Source organism: Tinamus guttatus, unplaced genomic scaffold (assembly GCF_059628265.1).
Source record: "Tinamus guttatus ecotype Peru unplaced genomic scaffold, ASM5962826v1 Tinamus_guttatus_pri_ptg000302l, whole genome shotgun sequence".
Classification (NCBI taxonomy): domain Eukaryota; kingdom Metazoa; phylum Chordata; class Aves; order Tinamiformes; family Tinamidae; genus Tinamus; species Tinamus guttatus.
The window spans coordinates 146,767-165,644 of NW_028288836.1; the positions used below are offsets into that span (position 1 = coordinate 146,767).

Sequence of the window (18,878 nt, forward strand, 5' to 3'; positions counted from 1 at the left end):
CAGGAGGAGTAACTTTCCTTTTTCTGACTGCTTTTTTTTTTTTTTCCTTTCTCCTGATATATTTGTAACTGAATTGTCTTTGAAAGGCACCCTTGCCACTCCAGATGGAAAGGCAAGCTGTTGTGCTACTGCCATATCCTTTAGCAAAATCCTGACGTGCAAGCTAGGACATCCCAATTCAGTTCTTGCTCTTAATCTGTCTCCCGTGTCCTTTTCAATCTCCATCTTATTTCTTCCTTTTTTATTGTCCATTTGTCATCACGGGTCAGTACTCTGCAAGTCTCTGACTACAGCAAAGTCTCTTAAGTGCAAACCAGTCCTGGCAGGGATGGTGGGTGCAGATTTTGGAGTAAATAATAGGCACATATGGAGCATCTGTGTTTCTTCACAAGCAAAGGTAGTAATCAAAAATTAACTTTAGAGACAGAAGTTTGTGCTCACTCTCTCTTTGTTGCTTTCCTTTTTAAAAACATGAACACAAAATACAGGATCAGACGCCAAGGTACCAATGCCACCCTTTCCAAGCTCCATCACCTACTTCCTACTAAAGTTCCAGCAAGAGAGATAACACAAGATAAAAGATTGACAAACCAACTTTTTATCCAAACTACTATCTGCAGTTAAATAGGATGAGGACATTATCCTAATGTATTAGAATAATAATTAGATTATTAAAATAAAATAAATATTCAAATAAAAATTAATGTATTTCAAACACTTTTTTTTGCTTAAAGAGACAAATAGTCTTGCTCATGGGTAACTTCATTGTTAGATTTATGAAGCTATGATCACTGAACACTTGATGTTGTGAAGTATTCATAATGGTGACTATCTTTGGACTTTTGTTGCCCTTTTGACATAATGGTATTACCCAGTAAGTATGGTTTCAAATGCAGCCTTTTTATGTTGAGATTTCCAAACAGTTGTAGTTTTTAAGTAATCCTGTTTTAATCTGGCATTATAATGATGATAATGATTATTCTGTATCTTTGTTCTTCTAGGAGAGAAGGTTGCACATGTACATAGTTTACTGCCAAAACAAACCAAAGTCTGAGCATATTGTCTCAGAGTACATCGATACCTTTTTTGAGGTAAGTTCCTGAGAGATGACATCTGCAGAGTAAAGGATGTGTACAAATCCTAGGCATTATCACATATGCTGACACACACACACAAAAAAAACCCATGTGCAGAAGCACTTTACTACTGGTTTTACTTGTTCAAATTATAAGTTATTGCCATTGTTGTGATTTCTTAAGTTTGTTGTATGTTCCCAAGGATGTGCTGGTCTTAGAGGAGAAAACCAAAGTTCAGGTATATGATATAAACTGAATTGGATACTAACCTGGGCAGCTAGCAGTGCTTATGTATGCCACACATGTGAAGGAGCCATGTTGGATGAGCAAGGATCACTGTAGAAAACTACAGTGTATAGAATCTGTGGCCGTAAAAAAGAATTTTGCTGTGCAGTCATTAAAAAAAAAAAGAACACAGAGCTGTTCCATCCAAAAGATGGAAAGGATTCCATCTTTTGCTAACTGAAGATCAATTTCTATTCTGACTTCTGACAATTTCTCCTGTGATAGCCATTAAAGGTGATCTGTGTGGCTGTGTTTCTTATTACACAAAACAATATTTTAAGCCAAAACACTTTATACCCTTAGGATCTAAAGCAACGCCTGGGCCACAGACTTCAGCTCACAGACTTGCTGATAAAACCCGTGCAGAGAATTATGAAATACCAGCTGTTACTAAAGGTAAAGTAATGTTGAGATGAATGATTTAATAAATTTGCTAATTGATATGTTTTCTTTTTTAAATATTGAGGGTGCTTTTTAACCCCTCCTCCCAAACAGAACCCAGATCTGTGTGTAGCATAAGTTTAGTTTCCAAACATACTTACGTAGTTGTGAAAAATGTCAGTAAATGCTTGGACTGAACTTTTTTCTTTCTTAAAATGGTTTAATACCACATGAACTCGAATCAGTGACCTGGAAGTGCGTAGAATTTGTACCAATGCCACGTTCAGGAGAAGGGGGGATCTGTGAGCTGTTTTCAGTTACAGTTGTGCTTTGAGTTGTTAGACTTGTCCTGACTTTTCCATCTATGTGTCACTGACACAGGGTTACTTTTCAGTAAATATTTGTCACTGAGGCCATGGCCTTAATACTTGTTATTCCATGAAATAAAACAAAATAAGGAATAAATCCCACAAAAGAAGAGGGAGTAACATAGCAGCTTTAAAAACAAAATCTGGTTTTGTGGGGGTGGGAGGATAATAAGTGTCTTTTGCAATCAGTCATTCTCTGATGGATGATAGAAATTCAGGTTTTCTAAGGTTTTGCTTTGCTTGCTGGTTAATGAGTAAGTAACTCATATTAGTGTTTTTCTCATTTTAGGACTTCCTCAAATACTCTAAAAAAGCTAACCTTGACACAACAGAATTAGAGGTACTTCAGACGCTTTCTATTATTGCTTTGAATGCTTTTTATTCTGTACTTACACCAACTTTGCTTTTGTTGAGCTTCTGATTATGGCAAATATTTACTTTTTATGCTGCTTTCTCCTTAAATCAGCAGTAGCAAATGAAACAAAATTCTATCTTGAAAAATCATATATGAAAAATTAAGCTTTGACTATTTCATCTTTAACAGAGAGCTGTAGAGGTCATGTGTATAGTGCCAAAACGGTGCAATGACATGATGAATGTTGGCCGCCTACAAGGATTTGATGTAAGTTGTCTGGAATTTTTGAACGTGTTTTGCTGTGAGTTTTTGACAGGTAGTCTTAGAAACTGTCCATTAGTGTTTATGTTTTTGGCAAAGGTAGGGGTGGATAGAGGGTGCTTCCTTGCAATCCGGTAAGATTGGTGAAAAATGAAGCCAAGGACGTCTTCCCGGGAAACCTTATCTGTATCTCAGTGACACTGGACTTCATTCTTTGAATCTTGGAAGTGCTGGTGTTTTTGCAGTTTCCTTTTTGACTAAAGTTTGGCAAAATGGTGAATCAGTTACAAGCAGGCCTGGCTCCAGCAGTGTAGACAAAGGACGAATTGCTAAGGTCAGTCAAGTACCTGAGGTGAAGAGCTTTTGTTCTTATTTGCTAAAGCTAGTGGAGATGAAAAGCGGTTATTGAAGCAGTATGCATCAGCCAGACTGCAATCGCATCTGTCAACCAGAAACCAGTTTCTGGTTTGTGATGCACATATGAACTTGAAGTATTCCACTGTTTGGCACCCTGGAAGATACTGGAAGAATATATGGGAGTTACTGTGGGAGGAGTGATTTTTTTACTAGTGTTGCTAATAAAGTGTCTCCAATATTAATTGAAAAGGTTTTTCCTGGTTGACTGGTTTCGTTTTGGGGAGGGTTGTCTTGTTTGATTTGAGGAACAGCAAAGACTGTTTCAGAGGATCAATGAATATATGTCCAGGAACACTCACTCTGAAAGTCAGGAGCTATTACAATGTTATTTTAGAATGATGTGCAAAGAGATGGATGAAAAAATAAAGAATCACACTAAATATGTTTGCACTTGCTTTTGTTTTTAGGGTAAAATTGTAGCCCAGGGTAAGCTCCTGCTCCAGGATACTTTCTTGGTCACAGACCAGGACACAGGACTTCTGCCACGCTGCAAGGAAAGACGAGTCTTCCTGTTTGAGCAGATTGTCATTTTCAGTGAGCCGCTAGATAAAAAGAAAGGGTTCTCCATGCCTGGATTCTTGTTTAAAAACAGTATCAAGGTAACTGTTGTATGTGGGTCTTGACTGAGCTTGTGCAGGGGCTGCAAAGGTAACGGTTTTCTAATGGATGGTGTGGAGTCTCTAGATGTGTAATTTTAAAACGTCGTGATGTGTTTTCCTGAAAATACTTCTTACAAGATTTTTGCTCGCTCTGATAAACGGAAATCTTGCATCCTAGCTCTCTGCTGCTTCCCCTGTGAAGCACACCAAAACAGATGTTCTTGTTCAAAGCTGGATAAACATTCTCTAAGAGTTTACTCTTCAGCTCTCACTGTGTGTACATCACATTACCAGGTCATTGCAAAGAAAGGTAATAACCCTTAAGTTCCGATGGGCTTCAGCTGAAATCAGTCCAAACGTGTAACGCACATTTACAAGTAATGCTGAAAGCTCTTCCTCTTGAACTTGTGAAGAGCGGGGCTGGAAAATATTCCCTTGCACTGGGCAGGCGGAGATTATTCAGGCACAAGGTGTCAGCTAATAAACTACTGCTGCGCTTGCAGGAACAAACGCTGCTGTAGAGGGCGATGGGGAAGCTGTGCCAAGAACGACATGCTCTGGTCCTTAGCTTGTTGTCATCCTTCTGTTTCACAGTGCCATGGAAAAGATGAATATCTGAATTACATTTGAAGATCTGACATTAGCTACCCAGAAAGAAATTTTAGTGGTGTATTTCTCAGAAAATATACCAAGTAAATTCTCTTTTTCATTAAGGTGAGTTGCCTTTCCCTGGAGGAAAATGTGGACAACGATCCATGTAAATTTGCACTAACGTCAAGAACGGGCGATGTCACGGAGACCTTTGTTTTGCATTCTGCCAGTCCAGGCGTCCGCCAGTTGTGGATCCATGAAATTAACCAAATCTTGGAAAACCAGCGCAACTTTTTAAATGGTAAATGATTTGCTTTCCCTGAAAGTTCCTAATTGAGTGACTTGTCTCTCATCTGTTGTTTTTGGGCTCTGCAATGTTTTCGAAGTTTTCCTTTTCCTGAGCTGGCGCAGAACAGTTCAGCAAAATGTGCCCCACACTTGCTTCAGAACAGATGCTAAAGCATTTATTATGGGAGCGGTAGGCAGAATTCACATGGTGTTCTGTTGGTGAAATTTTCCAAATGTTTTGTAGGAGTGAATTAAAATTGGCATCATCCTTTGATCTAGGGCATTTGCATACTCCTTTTAAGTAAATCCAAGTCTTTGCAGACTAAACCCAAGGAATTTTAAGCATCTATTTGTGATATATTTCACTTGCATTAATTTTGTGGCTGTTGTTAGCAAATCTTACTGTTGTAACAGTATTCAGGCTCTGTGGGAGAAAAATAGTAGTCATTAGTGTCTGACATGGCACCATAAAGTCCTTGCTGTATTTTTGTGTTGCTGCATTTTGATTTTTATTTATTAATTTTCACGCAAGGAACTGAAAATTCAGAGTCACACTTGGTGTTTCCCAATTTTTTTTTGAATGATCTACATGAAAACATTTCTCTCCAGTTTCAGCTTTTCTGTTTTTAATAAAGGCTTAGCAGGTCATGAAGGGTAACGCAGGAAAGTTTATGGGATGACCGGCCTTGCTAAGAAAATGTATCTTATTTGAATGGTGCTCCCTTTTGGCACTAAACATATCCATTTCAAACTGTTCTTGTTCCTGTCCCCCTTTCCCCATCTCCTTCTCTCCCTCCTGCACGGCAGCCTTGACGTCCCCCATCGAATATCAGAGGAACCACAGCAGCGGCGGAGGCGGCAGCAGTAGCGGTAACAGCAGCGGCCCCAGCAGCTGTAGTGGACTCCCCAGCTCCAGCCGTAGCAGGCCATCCAGGATCCCCCAGCCTGTCAGACACCATTCCCCAGTCCTGGTCTCCTCTGCAGCCTCGGCCCAAGCAGAGGCAGACAAGATGTCAGGTATGTCCATTCACAATCTCTCCCTGCCACACTACAACACCTCCCTAGAAACTGGCCTGAGCCAGCCAGACAGGCACCCTCCCAATGCAGAACCGGATGGTCCTCAGAGAGAAGCTGAGCAGATTCCCAAGATGAAAGTTATTGAGAGTCCCAGGAAGACACCAGGAAACATTTCTGGCTCAGCTGATGGGGCCCAGAAAGAGTCTCGTGGAAGCTCAGAGGATGGTCGCTCAAGAAACAGCATAGGATCCCTGACGCTCGGGAAGCCAAGGCCAGGAGCCATCTCACCAATGAACTCTCCTCTCTCCACGACTTTCCCTTCACCTTTTGGCAAAGAAACCTTTCCACCCAGCAGCCCCCTGCAGAAGGGCTCCTTTTGGAGCTCCATCCCAGCATCCCCCGCCAGCCGCCCTGGCTCCTTCACTTTCCCTGGGGACAATGACTCCCTCCAGCGTCAGGTCCACCGCCACTCTTCACACAGCAAGGACACAGACCGCATGAGCACATGCTCCTCGACCAGCGAGCAGTCCGTTCACTCCACCCAGAGTAATGGGGTAAGAGCGGAGCACCTCTGTCCTGCGAGCAATTCTAAAACCTTCTCATGCTCCCTTTCTGCGCACTACCATCACTCTCCGTACTAACTTCTGGCTCTCCAGTGCTGTACTGCTCTGAAATAATCAACTCTTCCAATGTCTTCTGCACATTAAAAAAAACAAAATTGCCTACCTCGCTGTGTGTGTATACATAAACCGTATGCCACAACATGTATACAGACACAAAAGCAACTGCTAACATTAGATGTGATTTCCACCTCTGCTGAAAACCTAGATCACTAGGCTGGTACTTACTAACTTGCTCTCCTTGCTTTTCCGTCTCTAATTCGAAGGCACATGATTAACATGCTGGAGTGTGGCAGCCAGAGCACCTTGGGGTATGCACTGCAGCCAGCGCGTGTTCAGTCTGACTTTGACATTTGGGAACATTGCCTTGGGGCTTTTTTCCCTGTCACGCGCACGTCAGCCACCATTGCCCTGTTGAGTTTTAACTTCGTTGGGACGTCTACCGCGCACTCCCTGGGCTGCTTGATTCGGGTTTTTTTTTGTTGTTGTGGTTTTTTTCCCCCCTTTCTCTCAGCTTTAGTTGATATACAGCATTCTGCCTTTTTAAATCCCATGTCTAGTCAAGGAAGCTTCCAGCAATCCACTCAAAACAAACAAAACCTAACTAAAATATTCGTCCGTCTACCACAACCAAAACTTCAGTGGAAGTAGTGACTCCACTTGTCTCTGCTGCATTATAAGAGGAACTGGCTTAGGGCATCTGGAGATTCAACCTTTTGGCCTGCACTTGGAGTGTTTGTGCGGAAAGCTGGGGTATCAGCAGAATCCACGTTCTCTCTAATAACGTCCACCAGGAAATGCAACACAGTAATCACAGGGGCATGTGCAAACATGAGGCAAAAATTTTAAGGCACTTGCTGTGGATGTGGTAGGCGGGATGTGGTGCCTTTTTTTTTAATCACTTTCAGTTCTTCCTCACTAAGTGTTCTGTTCACAAATGTATGTTTTGACCACTCTCTCACACCTCCTCTGCAGTAGCAGTTTTGCAAATCACCTAACTTGCAGTTCCTTTTTAAAGTGCATGCATTCTTGATAGAACTGTTTTAACGCACAGAGCTTTCTTCACCTCTTAGTTCTTACACTTACCTTTATAATAGCCTCAGAGGAAAAAAAATATGCTTTGCATGTATTGTATTTTTATCTCAATCATCTTTCAACTTTTTATTTGATTTAGCTCTGTCTTGCAAAAAGTGATGCTAATATATTTGCTGAGATAACTGGAGTATTTTGCTATTGCTGCACAGCACGTGAATCACAATGGTGGTATTTTTTATTTGCACAGTATTAATATTGTTTCATTAAAAGAGAGAGAGGCAGAGTGACAGTAATTTTTTGAAAATTTTGAATTTTGATACCATCTCAGGAAAGATGCCATAGCTAGTTCTTTCTTACTGTAAAACATAATGTCTGAATATATGACTTTTCCTTCACAACTGTGTTTCCTTTAGCTTGAAAACTGAAAAAAAATCTTCATTTATATCCTCATTTTTAAACTATATTTTATCATGATTTCACACTGCATTCAACATGCTAGAGAAAATGGGTTGTGAAGGCTTATTTTAAATTGATTCAACCATTTGTGTATATGTAAGTATTTGCATGCACATATGGTTAAACTGCCTGTGGCAGCCCACTTGTACATATGGGAGGCTCTTAGTGTGACAGCTGTGAGAAAGGTTATCTCTAAGGAAGAGACAGAGAGGGGTGGTTTGTTTTGTGGGTTTTGGTTTTTTTTAGAATTGGGGAGTAGTTTTCCAGGGTTTGATTGTAGACCCTTTTCTGTAATCCTGCATTTGAGGTCAGTGATGACCAGCAAAACTTGCAATAGAAAATCATTTATTGTACAAGAATAATTACTTTCTTGCAAAGAAAAAGAGAAGACTCTTTTCTTGGCAGGTGAATCAATTCTTATATAAACACATTCACAAGGGAGAAAGATTTGGTAACTGGTAAGTTACCAAATTTTTAACAAATTCATGCATTCTTATTCGAAATAAGAAATGTTCAATTAAATTGTACTTGAAAAAGAGATTTTCATATGTTAGAGGAAGGTCAATCCTGCAGTTGTATAAATACCACTGCATGCTAAGAAACAATACGTTCAGGAATGGTGTTTGAAGAAAGGCTTGGAGTTGGGGCTAGTTTTGCTCCTTCAGCGTTCCCCTCCTCGTCCTCCTTCAAGCTTCTCTTCAGATCTAACAGAGAGAATTAATAATACATTGCTGTGAAACTGAAAGAATCTAGCAAATTGTTTTTTTTATTTTGAGCAGTGACTGACAGTAAGATTTGTGCGAGTTTGACTGTGCTGTTTCTGGCTTGCCTGGAGCAAGGCGCAAGACCTTGCTGCATACAATAGATCTTGTAGATAGTCCTCTGAGCCAGTCTGACCAGCATCTGTCTGGGACCGGCTAGAGCTGCACCTCTCCAGGGTGAATCTTTCCCTTGTGTAGCATTTGCTTCAGCATCCTGGCAGGAGAAAGACAGCATGGACTCGAATCAGCCAGTCAAATATTCGTCCAGTTATAATAAATCCATGGATTCAGGAGAAATGCGAGCATTAGTGTGCTGGAGAAGCTGTAAATCCAAGACAGGTCCTTTCCCACTATCTTGATTTCTCAGTAGACTAGACAGACACAACACCCACAGGCCCTGAGAGACCTGAGGCCCTGAGCCACAAGCAGTTTGGAACAGAACGTGGTGGTCATGGTGCCCACGGAGGTGGCTGCACCTCCTCCGTGCTGTGGAGATGAATATTTGGTCCTTTTGAGAAAGGAGGTGGTGCTCTCTTCATCTTGCAGCCAAGATTAACTCGCTGCTTGCACACAGGAATTGCAGTCACGCTGTATGATCCATGTTAGCCTCCAGCTACAGCTGGGTACAGCTTGCTTGCTTCACCGTGCCAGTCACCAGCTTGGCCACTGCTTGGCAGCAGCAACCCCTCACTGATAGCAACCTGAACCGGTCTGAAGTAAGAACATGCGCGCGTACACACTCACACACACACGCACACAGAGAAGGGACTGCCTCATACCGTGTTGTGAACGGGCTGTTTGCTTTGTTTTCAACTTGTTTTGAGAAGGAAACCGCTTATGTCAAGGAATGGGTTGTACGACTTGATAATAATTGTGAAACTTCCATTTATTAAACCTCGTATGGGAAATGCAGGCATGGACAGAAAACAGCCGTCCTTTTAAAAAAAAACCCGTGAGAGAGCTTTTTGGTTTGAAATACACACACATACCTACATAAATACAAAAATACACACATACACACACACACACATATACATACATTGATATATGTATATATTTATACATGTTCGTTTGTGTGTGCAGCACACACCTGAACAAATGCAAACAAATAGTAATTAAACAAACAAAACTCATAACCACTAGCTGAAAACACAAGGTAAGCATCTAACAACACACAGCTATCTTGGTGACTAAGAGTGAGATTTCCAACTTTGTTCTGAAAGTTCATAGTGCTTATTTTGCCAAAGAAACTTGATTTTTTTTAAAACCAATAACATACTAGATAAATGCATCCTGTGCTTTTAAAGGAACAAACTTGATCATACAGATTCAGCCAGCCTTGAGTTTTTAAGAGAGAGATTATCAAAAGCCTTTTTTTATTCTTTTGATGTGCTGAGCATGCAAGAAGAGGCTGATATCTGAGATCTAACAAGCTGTGCTAGGAAAGACTGATGAATATATTTTTCATTGTTGGAGTTCCCGGTGTTTATGATGTGAAGTCCTAACTGGTTATGTTTGGAAACTGCACACGTAAGACCTCCAGATGAATTGTCCCATGTACTATATTGTAGTTTTGTTCCCAGTAAAGATGTTCAGTAAAAGATTCAACATCAGAGCCTGAAAGGAAGATAAATTGGTGGCTATTGGGGTCTTAGTAAAGTAGAGAGAAAGCAATCTTGATTAAAAGTAACAGGAATAAATTGCTGCTGCAAATTGTTGTTTCCAATTTATTGCTGCAATTAATTTATTATTATAAGTAATGATATTCAAAAATGAAACTATTTTATACAAGATAGACACAGCAAGCTCTAAAAGAGAAATCAGAGGTCTTTGCTTTCACTGTGCCTTAAGTTATGTGGATTTTGCAGATCTTGGTTGTAGTGGTGTCGGCCAAGAATAGCCTGTCTTTTTCGTGAACTTTAAACACGGTTCTTTTTTCCCCTCCCTTCTTTGTGCTTCCGTTTGACACTTGCAGAGTGAAAGTAGCAGCAGTAGCAATATCTCCACCATGCTGGTGACACACGATTACACGGCAGTGAAGGAGGATGAGATAAATGTCTACCAAGGAGAGGTCGTGCAGATCCTAGCCAGCAACCAACAGAACATGTTTTTGGTGTTCAGAGCCGCCACCGATCAGTGCCCCGCAGCTGAGGGCTGGATTCCCGGCTATGTCTTGGGGCATACCAGTGCAGTCATCATCGACAACCCTGATGGAACCATCAAGTGAGTGTCTGCAGATGGGTAGAAGGGGAGAAGTAAGAAAAACTTCTAATTTAGACAAGACTCTGAACCTTTTAAACCAGAAGTCGAAGCTGTCTTTGAGGAGTAAGCATCCAGCAGGATAACGTGTAAGAGGTGTTTAAACACAGTTCAAACTACAGGATAGTAAGAATCCAGAAGGACATTTTTTATTTGAAAAAAGCACTAATAATGCAATCAATGAGAACAGCAAACTACTGACTGACTTAATGGTATGAGTTGCCAGACAAGACATCTTTCTTTAGGAAGTTAGTAATAAATGTTTGTGCCAAGCAGAATTAGATTTCTAGTTCCCAACTTTCCACCTGGAGCCACAAGCCATTTGAAATCAGCTGGTTGTGCTAGGAAGACTTCTCTCATCTCTGTAATGGGGAAAATTATGTCATATCAGACTTCCTACCGGCTTCAATGTAAAGCTCCTATAAACTGTGTTGGAGATAGATCTTATGCTGTTCATTGCTCAGTTTGATTGGCAGTTTTTATTTTCATATTGGAAGTTTACCACTCCAGCAAAAATTTCCAGAAATACTAAGCTGAACACTAAATCTTGCCAGTTTGTATAGTATTAACTGAGGTTAGAATGTCTTATGAAGAAGCATGCAATGTGTTTTTTTCCACTATCTATAATGAAAAATGAAAAAAAATGAAATAACATTAAAATATATTTTATCAGTGGCATTTTACACTAGAAAACATAATAGCTGATAGTTGAAAAAAAAACGATCAAAATTTTTACGTCCTGCATTTAGGAAGTCAACATCTTGGCACACAGCACTCCGTTTAAGGAAGAAATCTGAGAAAAAAGATAAAGACGGCAAAAGGGAAGGCAAGCTAGAAAATGGTTACCGCAAATCCCGAGAAGGACTTGCCAACAAGGTTTCTGTAAAGGTAAATGTTACAAGGATATAGTTGTTTCCAGAAACAATCACATTGGGGTTTCTTTAAAATCTAGCCTCTAGTTTTAACTTCTGTCAGAATTTCACAGCAAGGAAATTGAGGTAACAGTGGTTTTAATGGACCATGTTTGTCCAGACCCAGAACAGGAAGATGTAATCTTTGAGTCTGCAGGTCTGTGCAGAAAGAGTAATGCAGTGATGGCATCTGATGTCCAAATGCTGCTTAGATCTTCGTGGGTGCCCATAACCTCTCCTCTCACTGTGCTTTTTTTACCATTCTTTAATTTATTGTAAGGCTACGAGGACATTAATTCTCTAATTTCTCCTTTCCAGCTTCTCAACCCCAATTACATTTATGATGGTAAGTTGTTTTAATCTTTAAGACAGTAATTCGATGAATACATAGTTTGCTTTATTTAAGTTCACTTGAAATGAATTATTTTAGGAACTGAGTGTTGTCTATCAAAATATGCATGTAGGGGGTTGGGATGGGGTGTTTGGTATGGTAGGGACAGGGGAAGAGAGGTAATCACAGAATGGTTGAGGTTGGAAGGGACCTCTAGAGATCATCTAGTCCAACCCCCCTGCTCCAGCAGGGACACTCAGAGAACGTGGCACAGGGTGGCATCCAGGCTGGTTTGGAAGATCTCCAGAGAGGGAGACTCCACAGCCTCTCTGGGCAGCCTGTTCCAGTGTTCTGTCACCCTCACAGTAAGGAAGTTCTTCCTCATATGGAGATGCCATAGCTTTTAAGATGCAAGACACACTTGTTTTGTTGACCTGCCCAAAACAACATAAAGCACAAGGACTGTATCTTGTTTTTTTCAGAAAGATTTATGCCATCTTCCTTTCCTGTGTGTTTGCACTGAGGCTGTACAGAATTTAGAATTTGTTGTAATAAGAAAGAATGTTTAAGGGAACAAGAGGAAGAAAACAAATTAGTTATCTTCACCTGCCATTGATTTTCTTTTTCCAGTTCCCCCAGAGTTTATAATACCATTGAGTGAGTTAACATGTGAGACAGGAGAAACCATCGTGCTTAGATGTAAAGTCTGTGGTCGCCCCAAGGCTTCAGTTACTTGGAAAGGTCCTGATCATAATACGCTGAGCAATGACGGTCATCACAGCATCTCATACAGGTACAGTAGTTCATGTGATTCATCTCCTCACTTCAAAAGGAAAAATTCTTACAGGCAACCCTTGTGGCTTATTTGCTTTGAGGTGTTTGGAGTGTTGTCCTCAAACATATCTCCCTCCCCTCCCCACTGAACACCCTAAAAATAAACGAAGTGACTCATACACACATAATAGTACTCTGATTTCATACAGAAGGTTTCAATTGATAATTACTCAATACCTTACCTGTTGCTATCACATAAACTTACAGAAGTGAGTGGCAAGAGGTTTTGGAGTTGGAGCAAGCTAGTAAATCTTAATGGATAAGCCTCGGTGTCGTGAGATCGCTTTAGTCTTATTATAGGGTTCCTTAGGCTGTAGTTAACCTATGTGGTACCTGTGGCAATGGGGGCTAATAAGGTTCCCATCGCTGTGCTCCCTTGCTGCTCCTCAGTTGTGCCAGTACAGCCGTTTGTGTGAGACATGCTGGGACATGCTGGGGGGGGAGGATTTTATTTATTTATTTATTTTAATCCGATTTGGGGATCGAAACGGGAACTTCTGTGAATGAAGAGGAACTGCTGAGGCTCTTGCATTTTGTCTTTGCAACCTTGGTTCAAGATGGCTTTTGACTTTGAGGCATAAAGATGGGTTTGGCCTCACAGCTGGGGTCTTCTGGAGGAGTTCTGCAAATTCCTCTGATCCCAGCTGGTAGTACCCAAATGTCATAATGGGTTGATTTAAAATGTCACCTAAAAACAAAAGAGAATTCAGCTGGTATTTCTCATTTGGTATCACAATAGCCACTTTTGTCAGGGTAGTTGCATCACACTGATCCAGTGCTTGAACTGGAGCGACCTGCTGCAACGTGCCAGTGCTTTAAATCACAGAATGGCTGAGGTTGGAAGGGACCTCTAGAGATCACCTAGTTCAACTCCCCTGCTCCAGCAAGGTCGCTTAGAGCACAGGGTAGCATCCAGGCGAGTTTCTCTGCAGAGGAGACTCCACAACCTCTCCGGGCGGCTTGTTCTAGCGTTCTATCACCCTTACAGTAAAGAAGTTCTTCATATGGAGGTGGAACTTCCTGTGTTTTGATTTATACCCATTGTCCCTTGTCCTGTCACTGACCACCACTGAGAAGAGTTGGGACCCATCCTCCCTACATTCACCCCTCGGGTACTTATACATACTGACTTATACTATGTATAGATACATAGGATAGATACATCAGGATACATATGGATCAGATGAAGGCTGTGGCAAATGGCTTTTGGCTTAGTCAGTTAAGTGACATAGAGCTTTTGGGATGAATCCAAAGGAGGGCAATAAGAATGATGGATAGTCATGACTATATGCTCTACTGGGGGAATAATAACATACCTAGGGTTGATATGAGCTTAGAGGTGAAATGCTCTACCCACTGACCATGGCATATTGTCCAAAAAGCAATAGACCTGAATTGCAAGAGGAAGATTTAAGGAGATGTTTAAAGACAAACAAAAAGGCCCTTTGAGCAGTGAGGAAGATCAAGGAGGAGTCTGCAGAACCTTTCTCCTGTGATTTCATGTATCCTATTGCTATTTCTGCCCAAGTGCAGAGGGAAAACCTAAATATCTTCCCAACCTCATTCTCCAGCATTCTAAGGTCTCCAAAGTCATGGTGTGGTGCCTGTTTTGTATTAAAAATGGAGTCTACCCCTTCAAGGGGTAAATGCTGTGAAAGCATGAACATTAGATCAGCTTCCATATACCTACAGCTTCCTGATGCCTACATCAGGAATGGAAATTAAGCTTCCGGAAAGAGCGCTGATGGACCACCTCCTTGAAGTTGTCTCAGTATGCCATCTCGTAGCTAGAGGAAGTAGAGGGAGCACGAAAAGAAGGACAAGTGCTTGATTCTCAAATGCTAAGAAATATGCCAACAAAGTACCAGTGATGATGTTTGCCTTCCTGATAAGTCTGCAAGGTGTCCGAGTTATTTCAAAGACACAAAATGCTCTAATTCTGAAAGAGACTTCTGAAATGGCGAAGATAGAGTTGGCAATGCTTTTCCAGAGAGCATATAGGAACTGTAGACTAAGAAATATTAACATTATCACCCTAGCTGTGTCCAATTTCTATAGTTTAAGGTCTATAAAATGAATATAAATTGATGATTGTCATTATGTTTCTCAGTGACTTGGGGGAGGCCTCACTGAAGATCATTGGCGTCACTGCAGAAGACGATGGTATCTATACCTGTATAGCTGCAAACGATATGGGTTCGGTTTCATCCTCTGCCAGTCTACGAGTTTTAGGTAGGCCTGTCTGTTTGTTTTCATTTAATTTTATTCAAAATATCTGAGGTTTCAAGGGTAGCACATGTTATCTGTAGTACAGAAAGAAAGAAAAGCCTGATTCTTGAGGTTTTCCTCTGTTAAGGGAATACAGTACCAATCTGTTTCATCTGTGTTGCACTATTTGTTTCAGCAGCTATAAGTGCATTTTTAGGAAGTAACTAATTTTTGGTTCTTACAGACAGAATTCTACAGATCATTTCCATGTTAAAGTCAAGGTGTATATCCACCTTGTTTGCCAATATGAGTTCAAACATACTATGATAAAATCATATTCTATCTTCTATATTCTCTGTTTAGTCACAATGAGACTATAGTATATTAACATTTATCCTTACTAAAATGCACAGGTACCAGAGTGGCATTGCCATGTATTATTTTGTAGGGCCCTTTGCTAGCATTAAAGCCACAATATTTAGGAAAACATGTAAGTGAAAGAATAAGAGAGTTCTCTTTGTGTAATGGATCCACACTTAATTACATTCTTTCAGGATCTGAAATGAGGCAATCCGAGTGTATGAGAACTTTCAAAAATGAAAAGCGTCTGTATAGTCGAGTTACTTTTTAACCACTATACATGCAAATGATGCCAGGAAGGCTTCAGAGGAAATGAATGTTGTTTTTACTTAATGCATTTGGCGATAGAGATAAGTTTGTGTTGAATTCATATAACTAGTTACTTTTCTTTTTGGCATTGTGGCTTCTACATTTTTAGAAGTAGAGAGAACATAATGAGGAAGAATAGTAAGCTTTCTTACATGAAGGTGTAACAGCTGATACTACCTGGGTCATTTAATCTATCGAAAGACCCATTCCTTGGAAAGAATGTAAAATATTGTAATTAATAAATTTTAGGTGAAATAAGAGATTGATCTCAGATTGATCATGGAAAACAAAATAAAATATGAATGTTTCCTGCTGCTTTTGTACATGTGTTTCAGCAGATACAGGAACTTGTACAGTTGTCTACACAAGCATCTGTTCTTCCAAAACAACTTCACAATTTTCTTGGACTGTTGAAACCAGATTTTGAAAGATGTATCCCTTCCAACAACCTCTTCTAAATTTGGGGGGGTTTACATTCATTGCTGTCATTTTAAGTGCTGCTTGTTGGCAGCCAGAGTATATGCCTTCCAAGCAACATAATGAGGCGGTGATTAGATTATTTCTAGCATTTCCTGTTAATTGAAATCAAAGCTTTCAGGAGACAACCATTAGTTAAGCCCTGTGACAGGTGTATTGCAGTAGATAAAAGGTAGAATACAAATTCTTGGCCTCTCACTGGTGTTTGTTTCTTTTTTCAGGTAGTTGTTACGTTGTCTGATCACTACCTTTTTTTCAGCCAAGGCCAGGTGTATTGTTGATAGTAGCAATAATGTAAAATACCTCTTCTGTCTAATTCCTTCAGTTTGTCAAGATTGCTCGTTCTTATACAGACAATTTCCCCTGCAGCTGAATTAGTTCCGCTACAAAATCTGCTCGCCTGCCTTGGCCGAGCTGCTCTGCCCATGTCACATGCATATTAAGGGGACAAGATGGTTCCATTGATTGCATATCAACCCAGGAAAGTTTCTGGTCAGGGAGAAAAAAGCTCCCAAATGACAGGACAGAGTCAGTGCGAAACTGTGCCATAGGAAGCTGGTATAATGAATGTCCATCTTATCCCAGCACAGAAGGCCAAAATGGTGCTTTGGCCATAATCAAGGTCACAAAGCTCTTGTAGCCCAAACTACCGTCTTTCTCGCCACAGTCATCTTACTGACCTTATCAAAAGTTTGGTTAACAAAAAAACAAGCAAGCATTTATTTTTTCAATCTAAAGTAAACTAGAATTTAGTTTGATGTCTTAGTTACTTCATAACTAAGCTCTAAAAGACAGGCAGCTGTATTCCCCTACCAAATATATTCTACCAATACGTTTATCAGGAAGTTCTGATGTTTGTTGTTGCCATTGGTTTCCCTCCAGGGCTTTCACCATCTATGCAGTCCTTCAGTCCTTGGACTTCAAGGACTTCATCCATTCAAGTGCAGTCAGCTCTTCTGCATTATCTCTTTCAAAATACTATTTAACCTGAATCATTGTAAGAGACCTCATAAACCATCAACAAGGTAGTTGATTACAGAAGCAATTTTATCTCCAATCTGCAAGAGGATGAAAAATATGAAGATATTAGTTACACACACTTCAAACCAAAAATGATAATGGTAGTCTCAGTCAAATTCTCTCAAAAATATATACCCAAATTGAATATGAAGTCTCCTTTTCATCTGAAACAAAGCATTGCTTATAGTGACAACAGTGTCATTCTGAGAAGGATCTGACTATATTAAATGTTGGCTATACTGTCTTTCTCTTTATTGAAGGTCCTGGAAGTGATGGGATCATGGTAATCTGGAAAGACAACTTTGAGTCCCTCTACAGTGAAGTGGCTGAGCTTGGCAGGTATGTTGTAATCTATAAAAAGAGACAATCATGTCAAAATATGAATGTTTCAATCAAATAATGAAATTCCCTAAGACAAATTATTTATGAGCCTAAAAAGCCAGAATTACACTATGTTACGTGAAAATAAGGAGAGCAAAATCTTATCAGCACTAGATGGCAGTGCATAAGCCATAAGTTAGACTGAAATAGTATTATAGACTACATTGAAGAATGTGTGTTTTGCAAATGCTTTGAGAGGCTCCTGTGGTTTTTTTGAAGCACACTTTAACAGGATTTATGTTGCCCTTGTAGGGAAGCCTTTTTTATTGAGGGCATGAAAATTCAAGGCAGAGGAGGTCCAAAAATGAGCAAAATGCAAAATTAATTGTACCGACATTCTGTAGATGTTATACAAATTCCGCCTTTATCCTGCTTTGTCCCACTTAATGGTGGACCTTTGAAAGTTGAATGGTTTCTCTGCAAGTATTATGAGAACAGTTTTCACTTTGGAGATAATTATTTATCCAGACATTTTGTAGAAGATGCATACACAAAGAGTTTTGTGTGTACCCAGATCATGCTTTATTAGAGATGTGAAATTAGGATATTTATCAGAGTACAAATATATGCTTGTGCATGTCTCAGCTAATTCCTTCCTTTTGATTATTGTGTTCCAGGGGCAGATTTTCTGTCGTTAAGAAGTGTGACCAGAAGGGAACCAAGCGAGCAGTAGCCACTAAGTTTGTGAATAAGAAGTTGATGAAACGAGACCAGGTTACCCATGAACTTGGAGTCATGCAGAATCTCCAACATCCCCAGCTCATTGGCCTTCTTGATACCTTTGAGACCTCCACCAACTACATACTAGTGTTAGAAATGTGTGTGAGCTCTTAACATAACCCATTAAGTTCAATCTATACATCTGACTTCCCAGAGTGTGGTAGTTTGTGAATAAGAAACTGAGATTTAAGTTTGAAAACGCCTAAATAAAATCATGCTGTTACTAAAAACACTATGTTTAACAATGTATTAAGGAGGAGTCAAGTAGGTATATTGAACTGACATTACTGAACTGAAATTACAGAAATTACTTTATATAAGGTGAATGCACAGGTGAATTAGGAATGTTCTGATCTGGCTATGGTTATTCCATCAGCCTATGGCAGGACTCAGGTGGTCTCTAGCATTGTAATAGTCTTCTGTTTTTTTTTTTTCTTCTTTGCTTAAGTCTGTACATTTTCACCTGCAGTTATGTTGATGCAGTGCTTAAGTAGAGTTTTGAAGTTCTCTCTTCTCCAGTCAATCATGATGGTTAAGGTTTCAGATTTGTGAGTAGTG

The 18,878-nt window shown here is 40.1% G+C and overlaps 1 protein-coding gene across 1 annotated transcript in view; it reads left to right on the plus strand.

Annotated features, from left to right (window-relative positions):
- Nucleotides 1-18,878, plus strand: part of TRIO (trio Rho guanine nucleotide exchange factor) — a 167,382-nt gene that overhangs the window by 144,015 nt on the left and 4,489 nt on the right. The window contains exons 41-54 of the mRNA XM_088528145.1: nucleotides 1,002-1,091; nucleotides 1,665-1,757; nucleotides 2,400-2,450; nucleotides 2,655-2,732; nucleotides 3,551-3,742; nucleotides 4,457-4,634; nucleotides 5,429-6,192; nucleotides 10,486-10,733; nucleotides 11,519-11,657; nucleotides 11,999-12,026; nucleotides 12,642-12,804; nucleotides 14,956-15,077; nucleotides 17,480-17,558; nucleotides 18,218-18,418. Of these exons, the coding sequence (XP_088384271.1) occupies nucleotides 1,002-1,091; nucleotides 1,665-1,757; nucleotides 2,400-2,450; nucleotides 2,655-2,732; nucleotides 3,551-3,742; nucleotides 4,457-4,634; nucleotides 5,429-6,192; nucleotides 10,486-10,733; nucleotides 11,519-11,657; nucleotides 11,999-12,026; nucleotides 12,642-12,804; nucleotides 14,956-15,077; nucleotides 17,480-17,558; nucleotides 18,218-18,418 (2,426 nt within the window). The remainder of the gene's footprint in view (nucleotides 1-1,001; nucleotides 1,092-1,664; nucleotides 1,758-2,399; nucleotides 2,451-2,654; nucleotides 2,733-3,550; nucleotides 3,743-4,456; nucleotides 4,635-5,428; nucleotides 6,193-10,485; nucleotides 10,734-11,518; nucleotides 11,658-11,998; nucleotides 12,027-12,641; nucleotides 12,805-14,955; nucleotides 15,078-17,479; nucleotides 17,559-18,217; nucleotides 18,419-18,878) is intronic.